This window comes from Hemitrygon akajei, chromosome 4, assembly GCF_048418815.1.
Source record: "Hemitrygon akajei chromosome 4, sHemAka1.3, whole genome shotgun sequence".
Lineage (NCBI taxonomy): Eukaryota > Metazoa > Chordata > Chondrichthyes > Myliobatiformes > Dasyatidae > Hemitrygon > Hemitrygon akajei.
The window spans coordinates 179,574,935-179,602,171 of record NC_133127.1 but is presented as its reverse complement, the minus strand read 5'-3'; the positions used below and the strand labels follow the sequence as shown (position 1 = coordinate 179,602,171).

General features: G+C 42.7%; 1 protein-coding gene across 1 annotated transcript in view; it reads right to left on the bottom strand.

The window, feature by feature from the left end:
* Positions 1 to 27,237, bottom strand: part of gabrg3 (gamma-aminobutyric acid type A receptor subunit gamma3) — a 729,033-nt gene that overhangs the window by 256,116 nt on the left and 445,680 nt on the right. Inside the window, exon 5 of the mRNA XM_073044115.1 lies at positions 12,871 to 13,008. Within this exon, the coding sequence (XP_072900216.1) occupies positions 12,871 to 13,008 (138 nt within the window). The remainder of the gene's footprint in view (positions 1 to 12,870; positions 13,009 to 27,237) is intronic.

Sequence of the window (27,237 nt, the reverse complement as noted above, 5' to 3'; positions counted from 1 at the left end):
CTGGGTGACCATCAGGAGATATATAAATCTTAATAAGCAGTTAGCACAGAGCACCCCTGTGGCTATTCCCCTCAAAAATAAGTATGCTACTTTGGAAACTGGTTTGGGGGATGTGCTTCCAGTGGATTGCCATGGAGACCGGGTTACTGGCACTGAGCATGGATGGGTCCGTGGCACAGAAGGGAATAAAGGAGAAGAGGGGGTTGGTAGCGATAGGGGACTCAGTGGTGAGGGTAACAGACAGGAGATTCTGTGGATGTGAACCAGACACCCAGATGGCATGTTGCCTCCCAGGTGCCAGGATCAGGGATATCTTGGATCATGCCAGCAACATCTTGGAGAGGGAGGGAGGGCAACCAGATGTCTTGGTACATATTGGTACCAATGACATTGAAAGGAAAAGCAAAGAGGTCCTGAAAAAATAATTTAGAGAGCTAGATAGAAAGCTGAGAAGTAGACACCCTGGGTAGTAATTTCTGGGTTGCTGCCTATGCCACACACCAGTGAGGGTAGAAACAGGAAGATGTGGTAAATCAATGTGTGGCTGAGAAGCTGGCACAGGGGCAGGACTTCAGGTTCTTGAAATTTTGGGATCTCTTCTGGGGGAGGTATAATCTGTTCAAAAGTGATGGGTTTCACCTGAACCCCAGGGGAACCAATATTCCCAGAGACAGGTTTGTTAGATCTGTTGGGGAAGGCTTAAACTAATTTGTTAGGGGTTTGTGAACCAGAGTAAAGGGACTCAGGATAGGAAGGCTGGTAGAAAAGCAAGGATAGCGTGCAGTCAGACTGTCAGGAAGGGCAGGCAGGTGATAGGACAAAATTGTGAGTATCAGTGCATTAGGGATGCAGAATCAAAAAGGGTAGCAAATACAGCCCTCAAAGTGCACAGAGTATAAGAAATAAGGTGGATGATTTTGTGGCACTATTACAGATTGTCAGGTATGATGTTGTGTCCATCACTGAATTGTGGCTGAAGGATGGTTGTAGTTGGGAGCTGAATGTCCAAGGTTACACGTTATATCGGAGGGATAGGAAGGTAGGCAGAGGGGGTGGTGTGGCTTTACTGGTAAAGAATGGCATCAACTCAGAAGAAAGGTGTGGCGTAAGATCAGAGGATGTTGAATCCTTGTGGGTTGAGTTAAGAAACTGCAAGGGTAACAGGACCCTGCTGGCAGCTATATACAGGCCTCCCAACAATAGCTGGGATGTGGACCACATATTACAACAGGAAATAGAAAAGGTTTGTAAAAAGGGGAATGTTCTGATTTCAACATACAGGTTGAATGGGAAAATTAGGTTGGAAATGGATCGCAAGAGAGTGAGTTTGTTCAGTGCCTATGAGATGGCTTTATAGAGCAGTTTGCCATTGAGCCTACTAGCGGATCAGCTGTGCTGGATTGGATATTATGTAATGAAAAGGAGGTGATTACCCTTAGTAACCTGTGATCACAATATGATTGAGTTCAACTTGAAATCTGATAGGGAGAAAATAAAGTATCACATAGCAGTAGTTCAGTGGAGTAAAGGAAATTGCAGTGGTATGAGAGAGGAGTTGGCCAAAGTAAATAGGAAGGAGATGCCGGCAGGGATGACAGCAGAGCAGCAATGACATGAGTTTCTAGGAAAAAATGAGGAAGGTGCAGGATTGATCTATTCCAAAAACAAAGAAATACTCAAATGGCAAAATAGTACAACTGTGGCTGTCAAGGGAGGTCAAAGCTAGTGTAAAAACAAAAGAGACGACCAAGTACGACAATGCATAACTTAGTGGGAAGATAGAGGATTGGAAAACTTTTAAAACCATACAGAGAGCAACTAAAAGAATCATTAGGAGGGATGAGATGAAATATGAAAGCAAGCAAGTAAACAATATCAAAATGGATAGTGAAAGCTTTTTCCAAGTATGTCCAAAATAAAGAGATGAGAGTGGATATAGGACGGCTAGAAAATGAGGCTGGAGAAATAATAATGAGGATCGAGGAGATGGCAGATGGACTAAATTAGTATTTTGCATCAGGCTTCACTGTGGAAGACACTAGCAGTGTGCCAGGTGTTGAAGGGTGTGAGGGAAGAGAAGAGAGTGCAGTTATTATTACAAGGGAGAAGGTGCTCAAAAAGCTGAAAGGGTATATAAGTCTCCAGGACCAGATGAACTACATCCTAGGGTTCTGAAAGAGGTAGCTTTAGAGATTGTGAAGGCATTAGTAATGATCTTTCGAAAATCATTGGATCTGTCATGGAGCCAGGGGACTGGAAAATTGCAAGTGGCACTCCATTCTTTGGGAAAGGAGGGAGGCAGCAGAAAGGAAATTATAGACCAGTTAGCCTGACCTCAGTGGATGGAAGATGTTGGAGTCAATTGCTAAGGATGAGGTTATGGAGTACTTGGCGACACAGGACAAGATAGGAGAAAGTCAGCATGGATTCCATGAGGTAAATTCTTGCCTGATGAACCTGTTGGAATTCTTTGAGGAGATTACACATTGGATAGATAAAGGGGATGCAGTGGTTGTTGTATATTTGGACTTTCAGAAGGCTTTGACAAGGTGCCACACATGGGGCTGCTTACCAAGTTAAGAGCCCATGGCTTTACAGGAAAGTTACTTGCATGGTTAGGGTATTGGCTGATTGGTAGAAGGCAGCAAGTGGGAATAAAATGATACTTTTCTGGTTGGCTGCCAATGACTAGTGGTGGTTCGCAACTGTCGATGTTGGGACCACTTCTTTTTATGCTGTTTATCAATGATTTTGAGGATGATATAGATGGCTTTGTTGCCAAGTGTGCAGATGATGTGAAGACTGGTGGAAGGGCATTAGTGTTGAGGAAACAGGTAGGCTGCAGAAGGACTTAGATAGATTAGGAGAATGGGCATGAAAATGGCAAATGAAATACAATGTTGGAAAATGCATGGTCATGCACTTTGTCAGTAGAAATACATGTGCACACTATTTTCTAAACAGGGCGAAAATCCAAAAATCTGAGGTGAAAAGGGACTTGGGAATCCTTGTGCAGAGCACCTTAACAGTTAACTTGCAGGTAGAGTCGATGGTGAGGAAGGCAAAAGCAATGTTAGCATTCATTTCAAGAGGTCTAGAACACAAGAGAAGAGATATGATGCAGAGGCTTTATTAAGCACTGGTGAGGCCTCACCTTGAGTATTGTGAACAGTTTTGGGCTCTTCAGCTGAAAAAAGATGTGCTTGCATTGGAGAAGGTTCAGAGGAGGTTCACAAAGATGATTCCAAGAATGGAAAGGTTATCATACGAGGAATGTTTGATGGCTCTAGGTTTGTACTAGCTGCAATTTAGAAGGATGGGGGGGGGGGGGCGTGGGGATCTCAGTGAAACCTTTCAAATGTTGAAAGCCCCAGGCTTGGATGTGGAAAGGATGTTTCCCACGGTAGAGGGGTCTAGGATAAGAGGGCACAGCCTCAGGATAGAGGGGCTTCCATTTGAAACAGAGATGCAGAGAAATTTCTTTAGCCAGAAGGTGGGGAATTTGTGGAATTATTACCACAAGCATCTGTGGAGGCCAGGTCATTGGGTATATTTAAGGTAGAGCTCGAGGAGTTCCTGAATCGAACATGGCATCAAAAGATACGGAGAGAAGGCTGGGGAGTGGGACTGAGGAGATTAAAAATGTTCAGCCATGATTGAATGGTGGAGCAGACCTGATGAGCCAAATGACCTAATTCTGCCCCTATGTTTTATGGTCTTGTGCTCTCATGGTAATCAGACTAGTCAGTTAGCATCTGTAGAGGAAAACTGACAATCAATGGTTGTGATGCTTCATCTGTACTACTTATTGACTAGTCCCAAGTGGAGTTGGTTAGCAGCTCAGATGAAAGGTCTTGACCCAAAATGTCGACAGTGCATTTCCCTCTGCTGAAGTGGTTCCCAACTCAGGGTCCATAAAAAAGGTGGGGAACCCCTCTCCTAGAGATACTGTCTGCACTGCTGAATCCCTGCAGTAAATTATTTGTTGCTCCAGATTCCAGCATTTTCAATCTCTCCTTTCTCGCTTATTTATTTGCTTTGCTTATCTAACGGTTTGATTTCCTGATACTTATCGAGTACATTTATTTCCCTTAATTCTTTCATTACCTGTGAAAGCTAACATTTAAGGTTCTAAATTAACAAACATGCAGTTGCTTTTTACTCATTTTTCAGGATCTGGGCATCACGGAACAGGCTGTCCATAACTGCAAGTCCAACTGCCCATGATAAGCTACCTTCCTGAACCACACTAACCTTACTGGTGAAGGTATTCCGCAGTGTTGTTAGGCAGGGACTTGTAACACCTAGATAAAGATCAAAATGAAATTCCAGGCAACTTGGAGGGGTACTTTCAGGTGGACAGGATCTCTTGCATATTTTACCCTTGTCCTTCATCGTGCAAAATGTTGCTCTAGAATAGTGATCGCCAACCCGTCGGTCGCGATCGACTGGCCGATCTTTGAGACTTTCTCAGTAGATCCCGAAAAAAATGAAAAATAAATACACAAATACTGTTGAGAGATTGCTTCCGGGTTGTGGGGTTTTAGTTCCGTTCTTTCTGCCCAGTGCGCATGTGTATAGCTCCCCCACCATGCACTACACAGTGTACTTCAGTGGTCCCCAACCACCGGGCCGCGAGAAAACGATATGATTTGGCGATATGAAACGATATTGAGTCAGCTGCACCTTTCCTCATTCCCTGTCATGTCCACCATTGAAGTTGAATGGACGCAAGGTCATCAGTCGCCTAAACGCAGTGACACTCTCACGCCAGGGATCACTGGTTGGCCTCGAGCGGCTGGCGGGAAGTGCCGTTGCTACTGGCCTGGAGTGCGGACAGATGGGCACGGCCTCTAAACCTGTTTACCACACCGAATGTTCGTGGGGAATCCGGTACTAAAATATTCGCAGATGACCTAATTCGGGCTCAGGGTTTCGTAAGTAGCAGAGCAGCTACCTTGCTGTGATCTACTGAAAGTCATCCCTCCAGCCAAATTTTTGTCCGCCGATAGATCCTACAAGGGGGGTGGGCACACGTCCTGTCGCACTCCTCGCTCGATCGGTTGCTCCCTCCGGACTGCAACCGCCGCGGCCCCGTCACGGGGACCTCCGGCCCTGACCTTGTCCTCTCACCCCACCCCACCCACGAACAGCCGCACTTGGCCAAGGTGTCTGGCGGCGAGCAGGCGGGAGGCTGGAGTTCGGGCCCGGAGGCTGTCTAATGAGGCAATGAAGCACTCAAAACTGCTTCGGTACCTTGAGTACAAGCACCTTGCACTTAAAGACAAACCCGCTGAGTTTTTTTCCAACGGAAAAAACGTGAGCAAGCGGGACAGAAGTTAGGTGCTGAGAGCCATGTAAACTAACTTGAGGAATAGACTGGACATAAGGAACCTGCTTCAAGTAGCGCTGTATTCCGGTTGTATTTAACACCCCCACCCCCCTGTCAGCCAGTCCGCAAGAATATTGTCAATATTAAACCGGTCCGCGGTGCAGAAAAGGGTGGCGACCCCTGGTGTACATACATTATTTCTACTTCAGGGTTGTGGGGTTTTACTTCCGGTCTTTTCTGCCCCGTGGCACATGCGTGTGAATAACCGAACTAGTAGGTCGATTTTGCCTTTCATTAAGGCCGAGGTAGGGGATCTTGGGCTTAAAAAGGTGGTGACCACTACTTTAGGAGATTCTGCAGCAGTATAGGCAATACATTAAATAATTGCTAGAAGTTACAATAAAAAGTAAACATTTAAGAATCTGTATTTATTTTTTTCTCCTTTTTATTTTCTTCTTTATTTGCACAGGGTTTGTTCTCCCTGTGGAGTGCAGTCTTTCATTGATTCTATAATGGTTGGTGGATTTACTGATTAGGCCCATCAGAAAACGAATCTTGAGACTGACGAGTACTGTGCATGTATATATAGCTAGGGAGGCCTAAGGCACAGTGCGGTATTTGTCAATGTGGAGTGGAGAGCAAGTTTGTAAATCTGGCAGGAGCATAGGATGTTGGCGTGGCAAGGGTGGAGCACCGCGGGATGGGTGTGGGACAGGTGGCAGAGAAGGAGTGCCGGGAGGAGTTGCCCAAGTGCAGACAGACCCAGCCCTGAGACACCAGGCAAGGTTGCTTGATTCCAAACAATTGGGTTTATTGATCTCTCTGGTGCTTCCTGCTTCCTCCCCTCTCCCTTCCCCTTTTTCCAAACATGATTCCCCTCTCCCTGCCCCATTCCCACTCTCAGTCCACAATAGAGACCCATATCATAATCGGGTTTATCATCACTCACATAAGTCTAGAAAATATTTTTTTTTTGCAGAAGCAGTACAATGCAATACTTAAAAGTACTATGGTACTGTGCAAAAGCTTAGGCATCCTAGCTATATATATGTGCAAAGGACTTCTGCATAGTACTGTCTATGGTGACATATATGTACTTTGAAAAAAAAATACTTTGAACTTCGAACTTTGAAACTAAATAAACTGTGGAGAAGCGGAATAGTGGGGTAGTGTTCACAGTGTTCATGGGTTATTCAGAAATTCGATGGTGGACAGAATGAAGCTGTACCTAAAATGTTGAGTTTGCACCTTTAGGTTCCTGTAGTTCTTCCTTGATGGTAGTCATGAGAAGAGGGCTTACCCTAGACAGTGAGGGTCCTTAATGATGGATACTGCCTTTTGAATATGTCTGTGATGGTATGAGGCTTACGTCCATGAAGGAGTTGGCCGAGTCTACAATCTTCTGTAGCCTCTTTCGTTCCTGTGAATCGGAGCCTACATACCAAGAGGCCATGCAACCATTCAGAATGTCATCTGGTCAGAACTTTTCACTGGTTTCCATCTACTCTCCTAATTTGGTACTCTTCCATGCTGAACAACACTGGGAAAAATGTGGGGATATCAAGGACACAGAATGTACTGTGGGTGGTGACTTTATGCAAGCAGACAAGGATGGCCTGCTTGCATCAATAGAACAAGTTTTCTGAATCCCAAATGAAGGATTGAAGTAGAGAGTTTTGTGGCTAGTGCTGAGTGAACCAATTTGAAGGACACACCTGCTTGATCTCATCCTCCACTATCTGCCCTTGGCAGATGCATCTGTTCACAATCGCATTGTTTGAAGAGAACATTGCATATCTTATGGAGATAAAGTCATACCAAGGACAGCCTCCATCGTGTCATGATACACTGCAAACATGAAAAATGGGATAGACTCACAAATGACCTGGCACCTCATATCTGGTCTTCCATGAGGTGACGTCTGATGTTTGAGCCCTCATTTGTTAAATGCCTCAATTGTGGGTCAACACCAAAGATCAAATTCCAGAGGTCATCGATCAAAGCCCAAAGACCAATCAGAGGTCCAGATCAAAGTCTGAAGGTCGAATGGACATCAGAATCAAAGCATAAAGGTCAATTGGAAGTCTGGATCAAAGCCTGAATGTTGAGTGGAAGTCCAGATCAAAGCCCAATGAAGGTTGTCTGGAAGCCCAAATGGAAATTGTGCATCCAGATGTTGGAATATAACATTCTTTTTTAAATAGTGTAATGTTTTTGCTCATATCTACCTGAGAGAGCCTCAGTAATATTTCACCATCTATTCAGTATTTCAGGTTATGTAGCAGTCCATAAGGGCCGACTAGGGTGTTGGTCTAAAAGTATATGATCACATTGCTAAAGTTAGACTTAAAATATAAGACAAAAGACATAGATAGATAGATAGATAGATAGATAGATAGATAGATAGATAGATAGATAGATAGATAGATAGATACTTTATTCATCCCCATGGGGAAATTCAACATTTTTTCCAATGTCCCATACACTTATTGTAGCAAAACTAATTACATACAATACTTAACTCAGTATAATATGATATGCATCTAAAATCACCCTCTCAAAAAGCATTAATAAATAGCTTTTAAAAAGTTCTTAAATAGTTTACTAAAATACATTGAATGGTATCTTAAGCTCAGTCCTAACCCCGGCAATTTAACATATCTTACCCCTGGTGGTTGAATTGTAAAGCCGAATGGCATTGGGGAGTAATGATCTCTTCATCCTGTCTGAGGAGCATTGCATCGATAGCAACCTGCCGCTGAAGCTGCTTCTCTGTCTCTGGATGGTGCTATGCAGAGGATGTTCAGGGTTTTCCATAATTGACCGTAGCCTACTCAGCGCCCTTCGCTCTGCTACCGATGTCATACTCTCCAGTTCTGTGCCCACGACAGAGCCCACCTTCCTTACCAGCTAATTAAGACGTGATGCGTCCCTCTTCTTAATGCTGCCTCCCCAACACGCCACCACAAAGAAGAGGGCACTCTCCACAACTGACCTATAGAACATCTTCAGCATCTCACTACAAACATTGAATGACGCCAACCTTCTAAGGAAGTACAGTCGACTCTGTGCCTTCCTGGACATTGGAGCAGATCTAGGTTATTCAGCCCATTGAGTCTGCTCTGCCATTCCATTATGGCTGTTTTATTATCCCTCTCAATCTCATTCTCCAGCCTTTTTCCCCTAACCTTTGACCTTTGTCCACATGCTGCATCTGCAAAGCTAACAGCATTATGAAGGACCCATGCACCCCTCATACAAACTCTTCTCCCTCCTCCCATCTGGCAAAAGGCACCAAAGGATAGTCTGGGCTCTCACGACCAGACTATGTGAGTTTCTTTCTCCAAGCCATTAGACTTCTCAATTCCCAGAGTCTAGTCTCTCTCTCTCTCTCTCACACACACACACACGCACACACACACACCCCACCCCCGAACACCACTCCACTCCCTTTGCAATTTTTGCTAATTTCTTTCTCATTTCCTGCTAGAACATTGTTTACATTTACATTTTCATTATTTATTATTATATTGTAATTTGCCCTTTACTGTGCCTATTGTCTTGTTTATTAATTATTGTACTGTCTTGCACTATTTTGTGCACTTTATGTAGTCCCGTGTAGGTCTGAAGTCAATTGTAGTTTTGTGTTGTTTCAGGTAGTCTAGTGTAGTCGTGGGCAAAGTACTGGAGGGTTTAACATCGGTAGCTGAGCGAAGGGCGCTGAGTAGGCTACGGTCAATTATGGATAACTCTGAACATCCTCTACATAGCACCATCCAGAGACAGAGAAGCAGTTTCAGCGACAGGTTACTATCGATGCAATGCTCCTCAGACAGGATGAAGAGGTCAATACTCCCCAATGCCATTAGGCTTTACAATTCTACCGCCAGGACTTAAGAACTTTTTAAAAGCTATTATTAATGCTTTTTGAGATAGTGATTTAGATGCATATCATATTTTTTACTGAGTTAAGTATTGTATGTAATTAGTTTTGCTACAACAAGTGTATGGGACATTGGAAAAAAGTTGAATTTCCCCATGGGGATGAATAAAGTATCTATCTATCTATCTATCTATCTATCTAGTTTTGTGTTCTTTCGTGTAGCATCATGGTCCTGAAGGAACGTTGTTTCATTTTTACTGTGTATTGTACCAGCAGTTATGGTTGAAATGACAATAAAAGTTACTTACCTTGACTTGACTTTGACACCCCTACTAATCAAGACCCTAAACAAGAAAAAACTTGCAGATACTGGAATTCTAAGCAACACACACAAAATGCTGGAGGAACTCAGCAAGCCAGGTAGCATCTATGGAAAGAGTTAACAGTCAACATTTCAGGCTGAAACCCTTCTTCAGGATCTGAAACTGTATTAAGATGTGTCCACAATTCTTGTGTTCACAGTACAGCAGTTGTTATACATAGAAGTGATGCATCTCTAGTGGTGCATCCTTAAAAACTGGTGAAGGTCAAGGGGACATGTCATAATTTTTTAGTCTCATGAGGAAGTTGAGGTGCTGGTGTGATTTCTTGGTCATGGCACCTATGTGATTGGATCAGGACAGGCTATCAGTGATGTTCACTCCTAGACACTTGAAACTGTCAACCCTCTTGACCTCAGCGCTTCATAAACTTTGATCTTTTTTTATGCTATGAAACTTCTAGCAATAACCTTCAATAACAAGAATGCTGCTGTCTGAGTTTAAACCACTGCTACATCACTGCTTCCGGAGAGGATTTTTATGCCTTTAGTTTGGTTGAAAGTGAGCTCTTCAGCAGTCACTACCAACATTACCAATGTGATGTAGACAGGACCAAATCCCCATGAGCATTTCTACTTCTAAAGGCCAGGCTAACTGATCTGTGAAAATCACAACATGTCAATCACAAGCAAGAACAGTGAAGGAAGAAATTCCAGTAACATCCTGTGCAAGCTGTACCAACATCAGGGAATTCTGATGATGACATGCCTTCCAGGGTACAAGCCAGTTGTGCATGGAGAATAAAATTCTCGCTTTGCAACTGTCTTATGACATTTCACTAGCTTTGCATGTGTTCTTTTTATAAACGAGCAGTTTGCCAGGTAAAAATATGACAGACTGGCTCCATTTTAATCTTCCTTCAACATTATGGTCAGGTCATTGCATCGTCACTTTAGAAGAGGCACCTGCAAGTTTAATCAATATCACAGCTATTGGGTATTTCACACTGATAACCTCAGATGTTCAGTATTCAGTACCAGAAATGACAGCGATTATGTTATAGGATCATCCAATTCAATATTATCCTTGACCTCCTATAACCTGCTGAAGGTCATTTGTTATGTCAGATTATAGAGAGGCTCATTTTCAACCCATAATGCTCGGGTTTAGTTAATATGCATTCAAAGATACCTATATCATCAAAGGCAAACTTTCCCTGGGTTAATACAAGCTCACATGCGTTGAGACACCACGGGCAACACAACCTCCAGTTCATCTCCGGGTTTGTTTCAGATTGCTGAAAATAAGTGAACATTTATCCTGGGAGCTATGTGTAACAAGCACAACTGTGCTCTACTGGGAACACCGACAAAGACTGTTAGCAATATTTGTGGCCCATAATAACCAGTAGGAATACTTGCTGAGCTCTGTCACTATTGAAAAGCTGTTTCTCCAGGGCTACGCCCAAAATTATGATAGGAGACCTCACCAACATGAGATCAAATGTATTTCAGGCACTGCTCATCCAAGAAAGGTACTAGGGAAAATTCTGAGAATTATATAGCAGCAAGTCTTAGATCAGTGGTAGGCAAACTACTGGAGAGATTCTTAGGGACAGGATTTACAAGTATTTGGAGAAGCATTGTTTGATTAGGGATAGTCAGCATGGCTTGTGTGAGGCAGGACATGCTTTACCAACCTGATGAAATTCTTTGAGGAAGTGACAAAACAAATCGATGAAGGTAGAGAGGTGGATATGGTGTATATATGGATATTAGTTCAACAACATTTGACAACATTCATGGATGCTGACAACCATCTATGGCAATGTCAGTCAGAAATTCAGGAGACCCACGATTCATGTAAACTTGGAAAAATAGATTCTGAATTGGCTGGCCTAAAGAAAGCGGCGTGTGGAATATATTCTTTCTGGAAGTCTCTAACTGGTGGTGTTCACAGGTTGGTGGTATTGTTGATAGTATAAACATTCATAGATTACAACAGAACATTAACAGGATGTAGTGCTGGGCTGAGAAATGGAAAATGGAGTTCGATCCAGAAAAGTTGGAAGTGATATACTTTGGAAGGTCAACCTTTAAGGCCGAGTACAAGGTTAACGGCAGAATTCTTGGAAGTGTGGAGGAACAGAGGGGTCTTGGGGTCCACGTCCATAGATCCCTCAAAGTTTCTGCACAAGTTGATAAGGTAGATAAGAAGGTTTATGATGTGTCGGCCTTTGTTAGTCTGGGGACTGAATTCAAGAACCATGAGGTAATGTTGCAGCTCGATAAAACACTAATTGGACCACACTTGGAATATTATGTTCAGTTCTGGTTGCCTCAGCATAGGAAGCATGTGGAAATTTTAGAGAGGCTGCAGAGGAGATTTACCAGGATGCTACCTGGATTAGAGAACATGTCCTATAAGGTTAGGGTGAGGGAGCTAGGCCTTTTCTTTTTGGAGTGAAGGATGAGAGGTAACTTGATAGAGGTGTACAAGATGATAAGAGTCATAAATAGAGTGGGCAGTCAGTGACATTATCCCAGGCAGAGGTGGATAATGTTTTAAAGGATGTGATTAAAGGAAAATACAAGAGGATGTCAGAGGTTAGTAACTACGAACACACTGCTAGGGTTGGTAGTAGATGCAGGTGCATTCGGTATGTTCAGGAGACTCTTAGACAGGCACATGGGTGAAAGAAAAATGGAGGACAAAGTGGAAGAAAAGGATTGGATTGATCTAGGAGAGGGCTAAAAGATCAGCACAACATCATGAGCCTAAGGGTCAGTACTATGCTGTACTGTCTACGTTCTATGTTTTGTGAGGAATATGGCCCTGGAAAATCTGATCCAGTTTGCTCCAACATTAGGCTTGGGAATTTGACATTGAGAGATCCAACTTTAAAGCCACTGTTTCTTAACTGACAAGTCCCAACTGACTGAATGCCGAAAAACTCATTGCTGCCTGGAAATGTTAAATACACAATACAGCTTCAACACTGAGTTGCATACTGCCTCTTGGCTTCAGTTCACTTGGAGCTAGCAACAAGGACACATTTCTCAACAACATTGGCTTAGTTTTAATGTAGCAAGCTGTGCTTACAATTTACAAGTCTGACTTTGTATTCCTGTCACACCAGGTGCACCAAATCCTGACCTAATTATGTTGTATCAATGCATAATTCAATTCATCCGATTCATTGGAATCACCGCAAAATTACACAAAATAACCATGGCATTCATTTGCAAGTATCCATTCCAACCTCATTGCCCAATCAGTGGGGCATAAGCCTTTTAAATATTAATGAGAAATAAAACAAAACTTTATTCCAATACCTGCAGTTGTTTCAATAATTTTTGTCGTGTTCCTTAAGCCCAGGAAGTCAAACTGGTAGAGTCGCCAGGACTTCTGATCGGCAGCTTCAACAGAATGCTTCCTCCATTTGTAAACCATCTCGTCTTTTGGGTATCCATCTGATAAGGGGGTAAAGAACAAGTCTCAGTAGTCATACGCACAGCTCTTTGTGTACAGCTTTGCACAGATGTAATCCCAGGCTTTGGGCAGTGCCATTTTTGTAACACTCAGTACTGAGTACTCCTCCTGCTGGGACACCAGTGAATTCTAGGTGGATCATAGGACCCCCTTTCAGGGAGATGGGGATCCTTCAGTGTTATTGATGTCCATCTTTACCCAAGAGTCCTGTGTCACTGAGAGGGCAAATAATTGTTGGACAGAAGGGAGGGATGAGTTCATGCTTTGCATACTGATAGCTCTTGCTCCTTCAAGCTCCATATTAGGTGAAGCCATGAGAACTGTCCTAAAAGGTGTTAGGGATCATTCTGGAGTTATGACATGATGGCTAGCATAATTATGGATGAACTAAAATGAGGTCCAGTCTTCAGGAAATAAAAGCCGTACGTAATTTAACTTCCAACAGGTACTTTGTGGCTCGTGAAATCAGTCATTGGGTGTGGGACATTTTGAATCTGTCCCGTTGAAACTAAATGGGGAAGCAAGAAGGTGCAAGTTCCTGCTATTAGCACATTGCCAAAGGTGTATCTCTGCAGCTAAATGCACAGTTCAGGACAGATTAGTTTTGTTACTTAACCCTCCGATTAGTTGTATATTCATGGTAATGTCGAAGTAACTGTCGTCACTGATAATAGATTAAAATAAAATTACTAAAATAACTGAGCCCAGAACACACTCACTCTTACGACTCAAACATTCCTTTTATCTTACTTGTGCGTGAGGAGGACAGCATGGGCCCCTGTCACCCACACTGTTCTGAAGGCTGAGAAAAGACTTCTATTTTTATAAAGGACTGGCTTATCAGTTACAGATATTGATCATTGTAAATTGTATATATTACAAGTTCCTTACTCATAATAGAGGTGTTAAATTCAATCAGAACTTCAAGCAGACAGCTGATGAGTTAGTAAAGACATTAGAGCTTTAGGTGTTGGGGATGTTTCACATCCTTCTGTTATATCGATTGCCTCTGGCACCCCTATTGTGCAAAGGGATACTCTGTTTTAAAAAGAACTTTCCTGGAAAAGTTACTCAGCACAGAGGCCTCTATTCTGCTTGATGACACACTGCCGCTGTATATCTGATCTGTAGTAAGCAGAGGTGTTTCCAGTGGTCTTATTTCAAAGGTTTCACTTGACTACAGGCTACTGTGGAAGTTGCCTTACTGCAGCTTCCACAGTACCATCCATCAACACCAACAAAATAAGTATATTTTCATTCTAACACACACAAAATGCTGGAAGGACTCAAAAGACCAGGCAGCATCTATGGACAAAAGTACAGTTGACGTTTCAGGCCATGAGGAGGTGTCAGAGTACGAAGGTGTAAGGAAGGGAGGAAGAAACACAAGGTGATAGGTGAAACTGGCAGGTGGGGACAGGTGGTCAATAGCTGGGAAGTTGATTGGTGAATGTTATGCAGAGCTGGAGAAGCAGGAATATGATGGGAGAGGGCAAAAGGCCATGGAACCTGGATGATACCTCTTCCCACCCTGTTACTTGAAAAATTTCCATCCCCTTCTCTGAATTCCTCCATTTCCATTGCATCTGCTCTCAGGATGGAAACTTTCATCCAGCATACATGCAGTGGCCACTTTATTAGATACAAGACCTACCTGTGAAAGTGACCGCTGAGCGTATATTTTCCAGACTTAGCTTCCATGTGGTTGAGTTTTAGTCAGTCACAATACAAGGTAGTTACACTGGGGTAGGTGAAGGGACTGAGTCAGTTGAAAATTGTAGGACGTCAATTGAAATTGTTTACCTCAATCCTGTAAAAAAATGGAATATGCCCGCCCTTTCCCAATTGACTGAGTGGTGCACTTCATGTTCACCTGGTCAGGTGTTCAAGTGTTTAAAAAATGGGGCTACTTGAAAGCCCTTTATACTTGTTAATCACTACTTGGCAGAAGATATAGAAATAGCTAGGGTATAGATCACTTCACAACTCCAAATCAACCCTCTCAGTGTTGACTTTATTGCTTCAGAGCTTTGCTTTTCAATCCACCTTTGCCCTTCCAATTATTTTTTTGCCATCAAACCCCAAAAACTTCTATGATCTCTCAGCTTCTCAGTGATTGCCCCTATATATCAGGAGGTAGATAGAAGGAAACCTTCCCCTATAGTAGGGATGTCAACACCTGAAAGGCAAAAATTCAGAGGAGATCTGTGGAAGATTTTTTTCAGCTAGAGAATGCTTAGCATCTGGAATGCACAGACTATGAGCAATGGAAGCAGGTATTCTTATTACATTTAAGAAATACCTAGAAGAGTATTTAAATTACCAAGGCATGGAGTTTATGAACCAAGTCCTGATACATAGGATTAGTACTGATGAGTACTTTCAATGGCAGTATGAACATGATTGGTTGACTGGACTACTTCTGTGTTACAACACTTTGTAGAACTTGGAACATAGAATAATACTACACAGTACAGGCTCTTTGACCCAAGATTTTGTGCTGATCTGTATAATCCTAAACTACAATCAATCTAACCCTTCCCTCCTACACAGTCTATAACCCTCCATTTTTCTTACATCCATATGCCAATGTAAGAGTTTCTTAAATGCCCCTGTTGTATCAACCGCTAACTCCACCCTCAGCAACCTGTTCCAGGCACTGATGACTCTCTGTATTAAAAAAATCTAACTCTGATTCAGATTCAGATTCAGATTCAGATCCAGAATCATTTATTTATCATATGTACATCCAAATAGTACAGTAAAATGCATTGTTTGGCATCTCCCTTGAAGTTTTCTTCACTCACCTTAAATGGATGCCTTCTAGTACTGGCCATTGTCACCCTTGGACAAAGGTGCTGGTTGTCCACTCTAAACCTCTCATAATCTTATATTGTACACCTCTGTCAAGTCATCTCTCATCCTCCTTTGCTCTAAGGAGAAAAGCCCAAGCTCACTCATCTTTCATCATGACTCTAGGAGGTCAGATACCCATTCTCTAATGCATATTCCATGTATGTCTGGAATATCAAAAAAATGCTTTGGATAATCAGATAGCTCTTTTGAAATTCACCATATGATGCTGGGGTAAATTTATTCATTCCATAGATGCTGCCTGATCTGCTGAGTTCCACCTGCATTTTGTGTATGTTGCTCTGGATTTCCAGCAAATGCAGGATCTCTTGTGTTTATAGTTAGAGAAACAGGTGTTCATGCTATCACGTTGGAGGATACCCAGGTAGAATATGAAGTGGAAGCTAGATTTCTCTAACTTCCATAAATTTCTTCCTCCCCTTTCTCTCTTTTTTAAATTTCCCATTCTAACTCCCTTCTTACCTCTTCTCTTCTCCTCACTTATCTGCCATCTCCCTCTGGTGCCTTTGCTCCTTCCTGTTCTTCTGTGGTCCACTGTCCTCTCCTATCACATTCATTCTTCTATAGCCCTTTAACTTTTCCACCTATTACCTCCCAGCTTCTTACTTTATCCCTTCTCCCCCATCCGCCCATCTTTTCTGTCGCCTGGTTTCACCTGGTTGCCTTGCATTCATTCCGTTTCTGCAACTGTCTCATTCTGGGCTTTGCCCCTTTGCTTTCCAGTCCTGATGAAGGGTCTTGATCCAAAACATTGACTGTTTATTACCCTCATAGATGGTGCCTATCCAGTTGAGTCCTTCCAGCATTTTGTGTGTGTTGTCTATCATCCATCTACTGCCTGCAAGGCTCAATACTGAATCCTCCATCTTAAGATAACTTGCTCTTTCTTTCTGTTTGTTGCGAACTGGGTATTTTGGTCTGTCATCTTTTTGTTTCTTTTCGCTTGTTTGTATGGTTATGTCTCAGTGAACCAAACTATACGACATTCCACAGACAGTACAGCATCAGCAAAACATGTCACAGAGAAAAAAGCTTAATCTGATTCTAACTGCCACATTATTTCATCCTGTCAGTGAAATTCCTTTTGTTCTACCTACTGCCCTCCTCCAGCTTTTCTGCTACCTTGACAAATACATTTCTCTCCTTCTCAGTTTTAGAAAGAGAAATGTTAACTGTTTCATTTTCCATGGATTGTACCCAGACTTCAGAGGATTTCCGGCATTTTCTGGTTTTATTTCAGATTTTCAGCATCTGCTGTTTTTCTTGATATATCAATGGATTGCACTTCAGTCTGTGTTTCTGCGAGCTCACCCTTGTGAAATGCAAAAGACCATAAGGTATGATACTGTAGACATACTGATTTTGGGAATTCTTCCAGTATTCTGGCCAAACTTTATTCCAGAACAAATGTCAGCATAATACAGATTATCTAGCAATTACGATATTATTGCTTGTCCAAACATGCAGTATGTAAATTATCTGAACATAAGACTTTTCCACAATCTTCTCAAAATGACCCCGAGCATTTCACAAACAAAGCTTTCTTACAAAACAAGCACTCAAAGGCTGCTTAATAATGTGGCCACTGAGTGTACGTTCATGGTCTTCTGTTACGATAGAGCAACGACTTCAAGGTTTGATGTGTTGTGCCTTCAGCCCTTAATTTCACTTGGTCCATTTCTGATACCTTCCTCCCCTTTCTCGATCTTTCTGTCCCCATGTCTGGAGACAAATCGTCTACTGACATCTTTTATAAACCTACCAATTCCCATAGCTATCTCGGCTATACCTGTTCCCAACATGTCTCCTGTAAAAATGCTATTCCCTTTTCTCAGTTCTTTTGTCTCCACTGCATCTGTTCCCAAGATGAGCTTTTCCTTTACAGTACATCAGAGATGTCCTCTTTCTTCAAAGAGCAGGGTTTCCTTCCTTAACCACTGATACTGCCCTCACTTACCATCTCCTTCATTTTCCAGACATCCATTTTCACCCCATCTTCCCACCATCTTAGCAGGAATAGAGTTCCTCTTGTCCTCAGCTACCATCCCATGAGCCTCCTCCACATTCAACACTTCATTCTCCATCACTGCCAACATCTTCAATGGGATTCTACCACCAAACATATCTTTACCTCCCACCCACTCTCCACTTTCCACGTGGATTTCTCCCTCCATGAATCCCTTGTCCAGTTTCCCTCCCCACTAATCTCCTTCCTGATACATACCCCTGTAAGCGACCAAAATGCTACACCTGCCCATTCACCTCCTCCTTTTCTTCCATTCGCCGGTTCAAACAGTCCTTCCAGTTGAAGCAACACTTCACCTGCAAATTTGCTGGGGAAGTCATCCAATACTTCTGATGTGGCCTCCTCTGCACTGGGGAAACTCAACATAAATTGGGGGACCATTTTGTCAAACACCTCCACTCCATCTGTCAAGAATAGAATTTCACAGTGGCCAAGCACTTTAATTCCTATCCCCATTCTCATTCTGATATGTTGGTCCATGGTCCATAGCCTCTTCTTGTGTCACAATGAGGCTTCTATCAAGATGTAGGAGCAAAACCTCATTGCATCTGGGTAGCCTCCATCCTGATGACATGAACATTGATTTCCCCTTCTGGTAAAAAAAAATCCCTCTCCCTTCCCTTTTCTTCTATTCTTCACTCTGATCTCTTATCTCTACTCCTCAGCTGTCTATCACTTCCTCTTCTGCCTTTCCTCTTCCCTTTCTCCCACAGTTCACTCCTCTCTCCATTTCCCACCAACCTGGCATCTCCTTTCATTTTCCAGCTAATAGTGCTTCCCCTCCCCACCCCCACCTTTTTATTCTGTCAAATTTTCTCTTTCTTTCCTGTCGTGAAGAAGGGTCTCAGCCCAGACGTCGACTGTCTATTCAGTTCCATAGATGCTGCTTGATCTGCTGAGTTCTTCCAGCATTTTGCCTGTGCTGTGCATTCAGAGATGCTCTTCTGTATACCACTGTTGTAAAACATGGTTTTTAAGTTAATATTGCCTTCTTGTCAGGTTGAAGCAGTGTGGCCGTTCTCCTCTGACCTCTTTCATTAACAAGGCATTTTGACCACAGAACTGCTGCTCACTGTATGTTTTTCACACCATCCTCCGTAAATTCGAGAGACCGTTGTGTGTGAAAATACCAGGAGATCTGCAGTTTCTGAGATACTTTAACCACCTTAAACAAGGCACCACCAATAATTCCACAGTCAAAGTTGCTTAGATCACATTTCTTTCTCATTCTGATATTTGGTTGGACCAACAGCTGGACCTTTTGGACATGCCTGCATACTTTTATGCATTGAGTTTGCTGCCACGTGATTGGGCAGATTAGATAGTTGCGTTAACTTTCCACAGTAGCAGTATAATTACAAAATTAAAAAAAACTAAGTTAACATAAAATTAAATTAACATAATTTATACATGAGTTACATGACAAAAATAAACTTAAAGTCACAACTCTCATTGGGCAGAACAGAGAGAAATAAACAGCGGCACTATTAAAGATTTTCAGTTTGGTTTAAGAACTTGATTGTAGTGGGGAAGAAATTGTTATTGAAACTTGAGGTGTGGGTCTTCATCTCCTCTGCGTTCTGGTTTATGGCAACATCAAGAAAGGGCCTGGCTCAAATGGTGGGGTCCTTGAAGATGGATGTTCCTGAAATATCGCCACTTGTAGATATTCTTGATGGTGGGGAAAGTGAAGAGGCTGGTTGAGACCTCCACCCTCTACAAGCTCTTGCATTGGAGTTTCCAGATTCAATCATAATGCTGTCAGTCAGAATTCTTTCCACTGTACGTCTGTAGAAGTTTATCAAAGTCTCTAATAACCTGAATCTCCTTAAACTTGTAAGAAAGTAGAGACACTGGCAGACTTTCCTCACAGTTGCATCTATGTGCAGAGCCCTTGATCTGACAGAGCAGACAGAAGGCAAATGACAACACCTCTGCCCTCTACTGGTGCATCACCCTAGGTTTTTAAGTTCTGGCTTAGAACTTAAACTTGCTTCTTTTATGCATTCACAGGTGAGATTGTGAATGACTAAGTCATGCTTGACAGAGCATAAGTTAATTTCTCTCTTGGTTGATGGAGTGACAAATAAGCTATCAGTGGATACTGGTGAGGTGTTGGCAGGTTATGCTGTGCTGGCATCGGACTGTGTGGCGACACTTGTGGGCTGCCGCCACACATCCTTGGGCAAGTTGCTGTTAACGCAGATGATGCATTTCACTGTATTTGGTATATAAATCTGAATGTGGTGGGAAAGGCACAGAAATAGTTCTGGATTTAAATTCTCCTTGATAGCTACCAGCCACTGGATATTCCTAGCGACATGGTGCGGAAGGGTCTGAGATGAACTGCTGGTAGTAGAGTTAGACACCTGTTTGATTCCTTTAAGTGACCCTCACTCTGGTGCCAAATCATCAGAAGATTTTATTATCGGAGTATTATAAACTTTATTATCGGACAACATACATGTCGCCACATACAACCCTGAGATTTTTCTTCTGCAGGTGTACTTGGCAAATCTGTAGAACAGTAACTATAAAGAGGATTAATGGAAAACAAACTGTGCAAAGGCAAATATAAATAAATAGCAATGAATAATGAGCATGAATTAACCAGATAAAGAGTCCTTAAAGTGTGATCATTTGGTGTGGGAATACCAGAAATCGAATGAGTGTAGTTATCCTCTTTCATTCAAGAGCCCGATAGTTGAGGGGTAGTAACTGTTCTTGAACTTGATGTTGCAAATCCTGAGGCACTTGCATCTGCTACCTGATGATAGCAGTGAGAAAAGAGCATGGTCTGGGTGGTGAAGATCTTTGATGATGGATGCTGCTTTTGTACAGCAATGTTTCAAGTAGACCCTGCAGTGGATAGTGAGGTCAGCTGAAAGGATCATTGGGGTCTCTCTTCCCGCCTTTACAGACATTTACACCACTCGCTGCATCGGCAAAGCTAACAGCATTGTGAAGGACCGCACATACTCCTCATACAAACTCTTCTCCCTCCTGCCATCTGGGAAAAGGTACCGAAGCATTTGGGCTCTCAAGACCAGACAGTGTAATAGTTTCTTCCCCCAAGCCATTAGACTCCCAGAGTCTAGTCTGACACCAACACACACACACACACACACACACACACACACACACACACACACACACACACACACACACACACACACACACACACACACACACACACACACACACACACAACACCACTACACTCCCTTTGCAATTTTTGCTCATTTCTTTCTCAATACCTGCTAAAACATTGTTTACATTTACATTTACATCATTTATTATTATATTGTACTGTAATTTGCCCTTCACTGTGCCTATTGTCTTGTTTATTAATTATTGTACTGTCTTGCATTGTGTTGTGCACTTTATGCAGTCCCGTATAGGTCTGAAGTCTAATGTAGTTTTGTGTTGTTTCACGTAGTCTAGTGTAGTTTTGTGTTGTTTCATGTCCTGGAGGAACATGAGGAAATCTGCAGATGCTGGAAATTCAAACAACACACACAAAATGCTGGTGGAACACAGCAGGCCAGGCAACATCTATAAGGAGAAGCACTGTCAACGTTTTGGGCCGAGACCCTTCGTCAGGACTACCGGAAAGGAAAGGTAGTAAGAGATTTGAAAGTAGTGGGGGCAGGGGGAAATGTGAAATGATAGGAGAAGACTGGAGGGGGTGGGATGAAGCTAAGAGCTGGAAAGGTGATTGGCGAAAGTGATCCAGAGCTGGAGAAGGGAAAGGATCATGGGACAGGAGGCCTCGGATGAAAGTGGGGGGGGGGAAGCACCAGAGAGAGATGGAGAACAGGCAAACAACTAAATATGTCAGGGATGGGGTAAGAAGGGGAGGAGGGGCATTAACGGAAGTTAACCGAAGTTAGAGAAGTCAATGTATCCAGCTCTGTATCACTTTCGCCAATCACCTTTCCAGCTCTTAACTTCATCCCACCCCCTCCGGTCTTCTCCTATCATTTCACATTTCTCCCTGTCCCCACTACTTTCAAATCTCTTACTATCTTTCCTTTCGGTTAGTCCTGATGAAGGGTCTCGGCCCGAAACGTCGACAGTGCTTCTCCCTATAGATGCTGCCTGGCCTGCTGTGTTCTACCAGCATTTTGTGTGCCCTGGAGGAACGTTGTTTCGTTTTTACTGTGTATTGTACCAGCAATTATGGTTGAAATGACAATAAAAGTGACTTGAAATTGACTTGAAATTGATAGATGAGATCAATGATTGGGAGGGCTTTACCCATGGTGTACTGGACCAAATCCATTACCTTTTGTAGGATTTTCCACTCAAAGGTATTGGTGTTTCCATACTAGGCTAATACTGGTGTTGTTATGGAGACCATCATACCTGACCTTTCAATCCTATGTATGGAAGGGTATGTTCTGAAGGGCAAATAAGGTTGTTTTCTCTGAAGCATTAGAGACTGAGGGGAGACCTGAGAGAAGATTTTAACGTTATGAGAGACTCAGTGCAGAAAGCAAAATCTCTTCCACAGGAGCAAAAAGGGCGTCGTGGGTGGGGGAGTTCAAAGGAGATGTTTGGACCATGTTTTATTTACATAAAGATCGGTGGGTGCTTAGAATGTGCTGCTAGGGGTGGTGGCTGAGCTGGATATGATAGAGGTGTTTAAAAACCTCAGATAGGCACATGAACACTTAGAGAATGGAGGGATACGGACTGTATGCAAGAAGAAGAGATTAGTTTAATTAGTTCACCAGACATTGTGGGCTGACTGGCCTTTTCCTGTGCTGTACTGTGTTATGCTCTATGTTCTATTTGCTTAGCAGTGTGCTGCCCGATCTGCTGCCCAGTGAAACGTAGGTTCTATGTAAAAGCATTGCAAATATTGCCGATAATTATCTCATAAATATTTATTCCTTGGCATTTCCACTGTGGCTGACCACAGTAAATAAAGCAGCGAACAAGGCATTGGAATGAAAAATTCAACTGAAGTTCCACTCAGTTATTCAAATCAAACAACATCAATCTAAATGGAAACCGAAGTGCCATCCAGAATGGGATCACGCTTTCAGAGAGACAGATGGTCTGTTTTCTTTCTGCACACAGTCATAAGGAGATAGACATCGCTATTATATTTGGGCAGAGACAGCCTTCCCGAGACAAATGAAGTGTTCACTAAGGAAAGTTAATAGCCTATTTGCTTGCAAATTTGTTATTATCAACATCCAGATACATCCCTCATACCTCTACTAAAGTTAGTCGGTGGTAGTATATACCCTTTCCATATTGTTCATACTGCCTGTGACATGATGCCCCTTTAAAACAGAGATAAGTGGAATTTCTTGAGCCAGGGAGTGGTAAATCTGTGGAATTCATTGCCACAAATGGCTATGGAGGTCAAGTTGTTGGGGATAGTTAAAATGGAAGTTGATAGATTCTTGATTACTAAAGGTATTAAAGATTATGGGGAGAAGGCAGGACAGTGGGGTGGAGAGGGGTGATAAATAAGCCGTGATAGGATTGAGCAGACTAGATGGGTTGAAGATATTAGTTTTACAGATCAATGAAAGGTTATGGCATGGAAAACAGGGTGGGAAGTTGTTAAGGTAGTTTTAAATCATTACAGTGTAAAGAACATACAATGTTTGTTAAACAACCAGAACAAGCCATTCTGTATGTCTCATTCTCTAGAGTCAGTCAGTAAAACTATTATGACCGGGTGTACCTGGTTAACTGAAGATACTGATGGCCCTTCTTCTGTGACCAGTCTGCGGTGGTTTAATGGAGTAAATAGTTTGTCTGGCTGCTTCTGCAGAGTGGAGAATTTCACCATCGAATTGTAATGGCTATGAAGGAGGCCATTCAGTCTATCAAGATTATGCCAGTACCTAGTAGGCAAAAGCTATTAGACCTAATCCCCCATTTTCCCACAGGGGAAGTCCTGAAAATGACCAGATAAGCAGTTGTAGTGGATCTTCCACACCATTTCTGTGGTTTAGAAGTGGCTCTTGAGGTTACTGTAGGACCTGCAGACTCTATCAGAACAAGTAGAGCAGGAGGTGCCTGACAGTGTCAACAGGTGGTGCATTCCTTTCGTAGTACTGCAGTTACACAAGTGGAGTATGATAATCTCCAAAGGAGTTATTCCACTGATGGAAAACGCCTGTGCATGCCTTTGTTTAATGTGTGGAGGCTGATGCACCACACGATCCTTGACAGATCAGTGTCAATGCCCAGTTCCCTGGACTGTAGGACGACTGGAAACTCTTCATGGCTGCATCTTTCCTCCACCTTCACAGCCATCGTGATGTGTCATCATCTTCTAGCAGCCCCACTGTTCAGGTCTTGCTTGGATCGCTCTTTGGAACTTCCCCCTTGACATTACAGCCATGAGTGACCCTAACAGGAGCTCAGCTCCAGACATCATCGCTGTTGGGATCTCATCAACTCATAAGTCTCTCCACCATGACAAGATCATGATCCTTGGAGATGAGGTTCTTTCTATTTTTAATCCTGGTTTTATGCAGGCTCACAATTTCACAACGTCATCCCAAATACAACTGTGTCCATTTTTGATTGTTCATGGACCAGGGACGCCCATGAGTTGATGGGGATGTTACAGTTGTTCAAAACCTTTTGAGAATATCATTCAAGCATTTGCTTGGTAATCCCTTGCTATGATGGAGCGAGGAACACCTATGACAGTAGACTGGCGACAGGTAGCGTTGTGGTTAGCATAATCCTTTACAGTGTCAGTTCAATACCCCCTGCTCTCTGTAAGGAATTTGTATGTTCTCTCCATGACTGTGTGGGTTTCGACCAGGTGCTCCACTTCCATCCCACATTTCAAAGAAGTACAAGTTAGAGGTAGTAAGTTGTAGGTATGCTATGTTGGAGCCAGGAGCAGGGCGACATGCAGTGTGCCTCCTGCACAATCTTGAAGCAACTGCAAATATCACTGTATGTTTTGATGTATATGTGACAAATAAAGTTAATCTTTAATCTCCAAGTAACAATTAAGTGCATTTAGGGCCTTGGCACTTGGGATTTTGGCCTGAGGAGTTTACTTAGTAACTAAGTAAACACTTAGTAACACTAAGTAGTTTGCTAATTTACCACAGCATCTAGAGGGTTTTTGTGATACTTCTCCAATGATTTCTATAGGTAATCCATACCTCAGAAATATGCAGGAAGCAGAGATCTCTGTTGCCCAAGAGACCACAAGCATTATTCTGGCTTTGAAATCATAATCTTATAATCTTTAGCAAGGCATTTGATAGGGTACCCCATGCAAGGCTTATTGAGAAAGTAAGGAGGCATGGGATCCAAGGGGACATTGCTTTGTGGATCCAGAACTGGCTTGCCCACAGAAGGCAAAGAGTGGTTGTAGATGGGTCATATTCTGCATGGAGGTCGGTGACCAGTGGTGTGACTCAGGGATCGATTTTGGGACCCCTACTCTTTGTGATTTTTATAAATGACCTGAATGAGGAAGTGGAGGGATGGGTTAGTAAGTTTGCTGATAACACAGGTTGGAGGTGTTGTGGATAGTGTGGGGGGCTGTCAGAGGTTACAGCGGGACATTGATAGGTTGCAAAACTGGGCTGCGAAGTGACAGATGGAGTTCAACCCAGATAAGGGTGAGGTGGTTCATTTTGGTAAGTCAAATATGATGGTAGAATATAGCATTAATGGCAAGACTCTTGGCAGTGTGGAGGATCAGAGGGATCTTGGTGTCCGTGTCCATAGGACACTCAAAGCTGCTACCCAGGTTGACTCTGTGGTTAAGAAGGCATACAGTGCATTGGCCTTTATCAATCATGAGATTGAGTTTAAGAGCTAAGAGGAAATGTTGCAGCTATATAGGAACCTGGTCAGACACCACTTGGAGTACTGTGCTCAGTTCTGGTCACCTCACTACAGGAAGGATGTGGAAACCATTAAAAGGCTGCAGAGGAGATTTACAAGGATGTTGCCTGGATTGGGGAGCATTCCTCATGAGAATAGGTTGAGTGAACTCGGCCTTTTCTCCTTGGAACAACGGAGGATGAGAGGTGACCTGATAGAGGTGTACAAGATAATGAGAGGCATTGATCGTGTGGATAGTCAGAGGCTTTTTCCCAAGGCTGAAATGGCTAGCTCGAGAGGATATAGTTTTAAGGTGCTTGAAGTAGGTAAAGAGGAGATGTCAGGTGTAAGTTTTTTATGCAAAGAGTGGTGAGTGCGTGGTGGGCTGCCGGTGGCTGTGGTGGGGGCGGATACGATAGGGTATTTTAAGAAACTACTCGATAGGTACATGGAGCTTAGAAAAATAGAGGGTTATGGGTTAGCCTAGGTAATTTCTAAGGTAAGGACATGTTCGGCACAGCTTTGTGGGCCGAAGGGCCTGTATTGTGCTGTAGGTTTTCTATGTTTCTATGTCTCTAATGATATTTCCTTGAACTTCTCAAACTGCCTTAATTGTGCGAAGGTTCCCATATCATAACATGTAGAAATTATTCATTTATATATTTATCTAGCTATCTACCTATCGAGATGCAGCGCGGAATAGCCACACTGCCTAGCAAACCCCAGTTTAACCCTAGCCTCATCACAGAACTGTTTATAATGACCAATCAACCTACCAACTAATATATCTTTGGACTTTTGGAGCAAACCAGAGCACCCAGAGGAAACCAATGTGGTCACGGCGAGAACGTACAAACTCCTTGCAGACAGCGGCAGGAAGTGAACCTCGGTCACTGGTACTGTAAAGTGTTGTGCCAGCCACTCCACTACCATGCCACGTTTTCAGGCTCTGAAATGTGGAGAGCTGAGGGAAGATTTAATCTAGATATATACAACTCTTAACAACCAGAAGGTATGAATTGGAGTGCCTAAAACGAAGGCAACACCAGCCTGGATAAATTTCACATAATTCAAAGACAGAGAAGAGATTCATAAATTCAAGCAGCTTGAGGGGCATAAACCTGGTATCTTTACACGGCACATAGGACTCACTTCACTTGTTATTTGCATGACTTTTGCTAACTTCATGAAGTTTTATTATTACCCGGAAAGATTAAATCAAACTTCCCTAAGGAGTTTCACCTAAATCTATCAAATTAAAAATTAAACCTCCATTAAAATTAAGTAATATTATACTGAGGAGGATTTTTTCTACATTTTCTCCTTATGATCTTGCGTTTTATCATTTACCTGCACTGCACTGTTTTGGTAGCTTTTACAACTTATTCTGCATTGTTGCTGTTTTTCTTTATTCTAACTCAGTGGTCCCCAACCACCGGGCTGCAAAGTATGTGCTACCAGGCCACGAGGAAACGATATG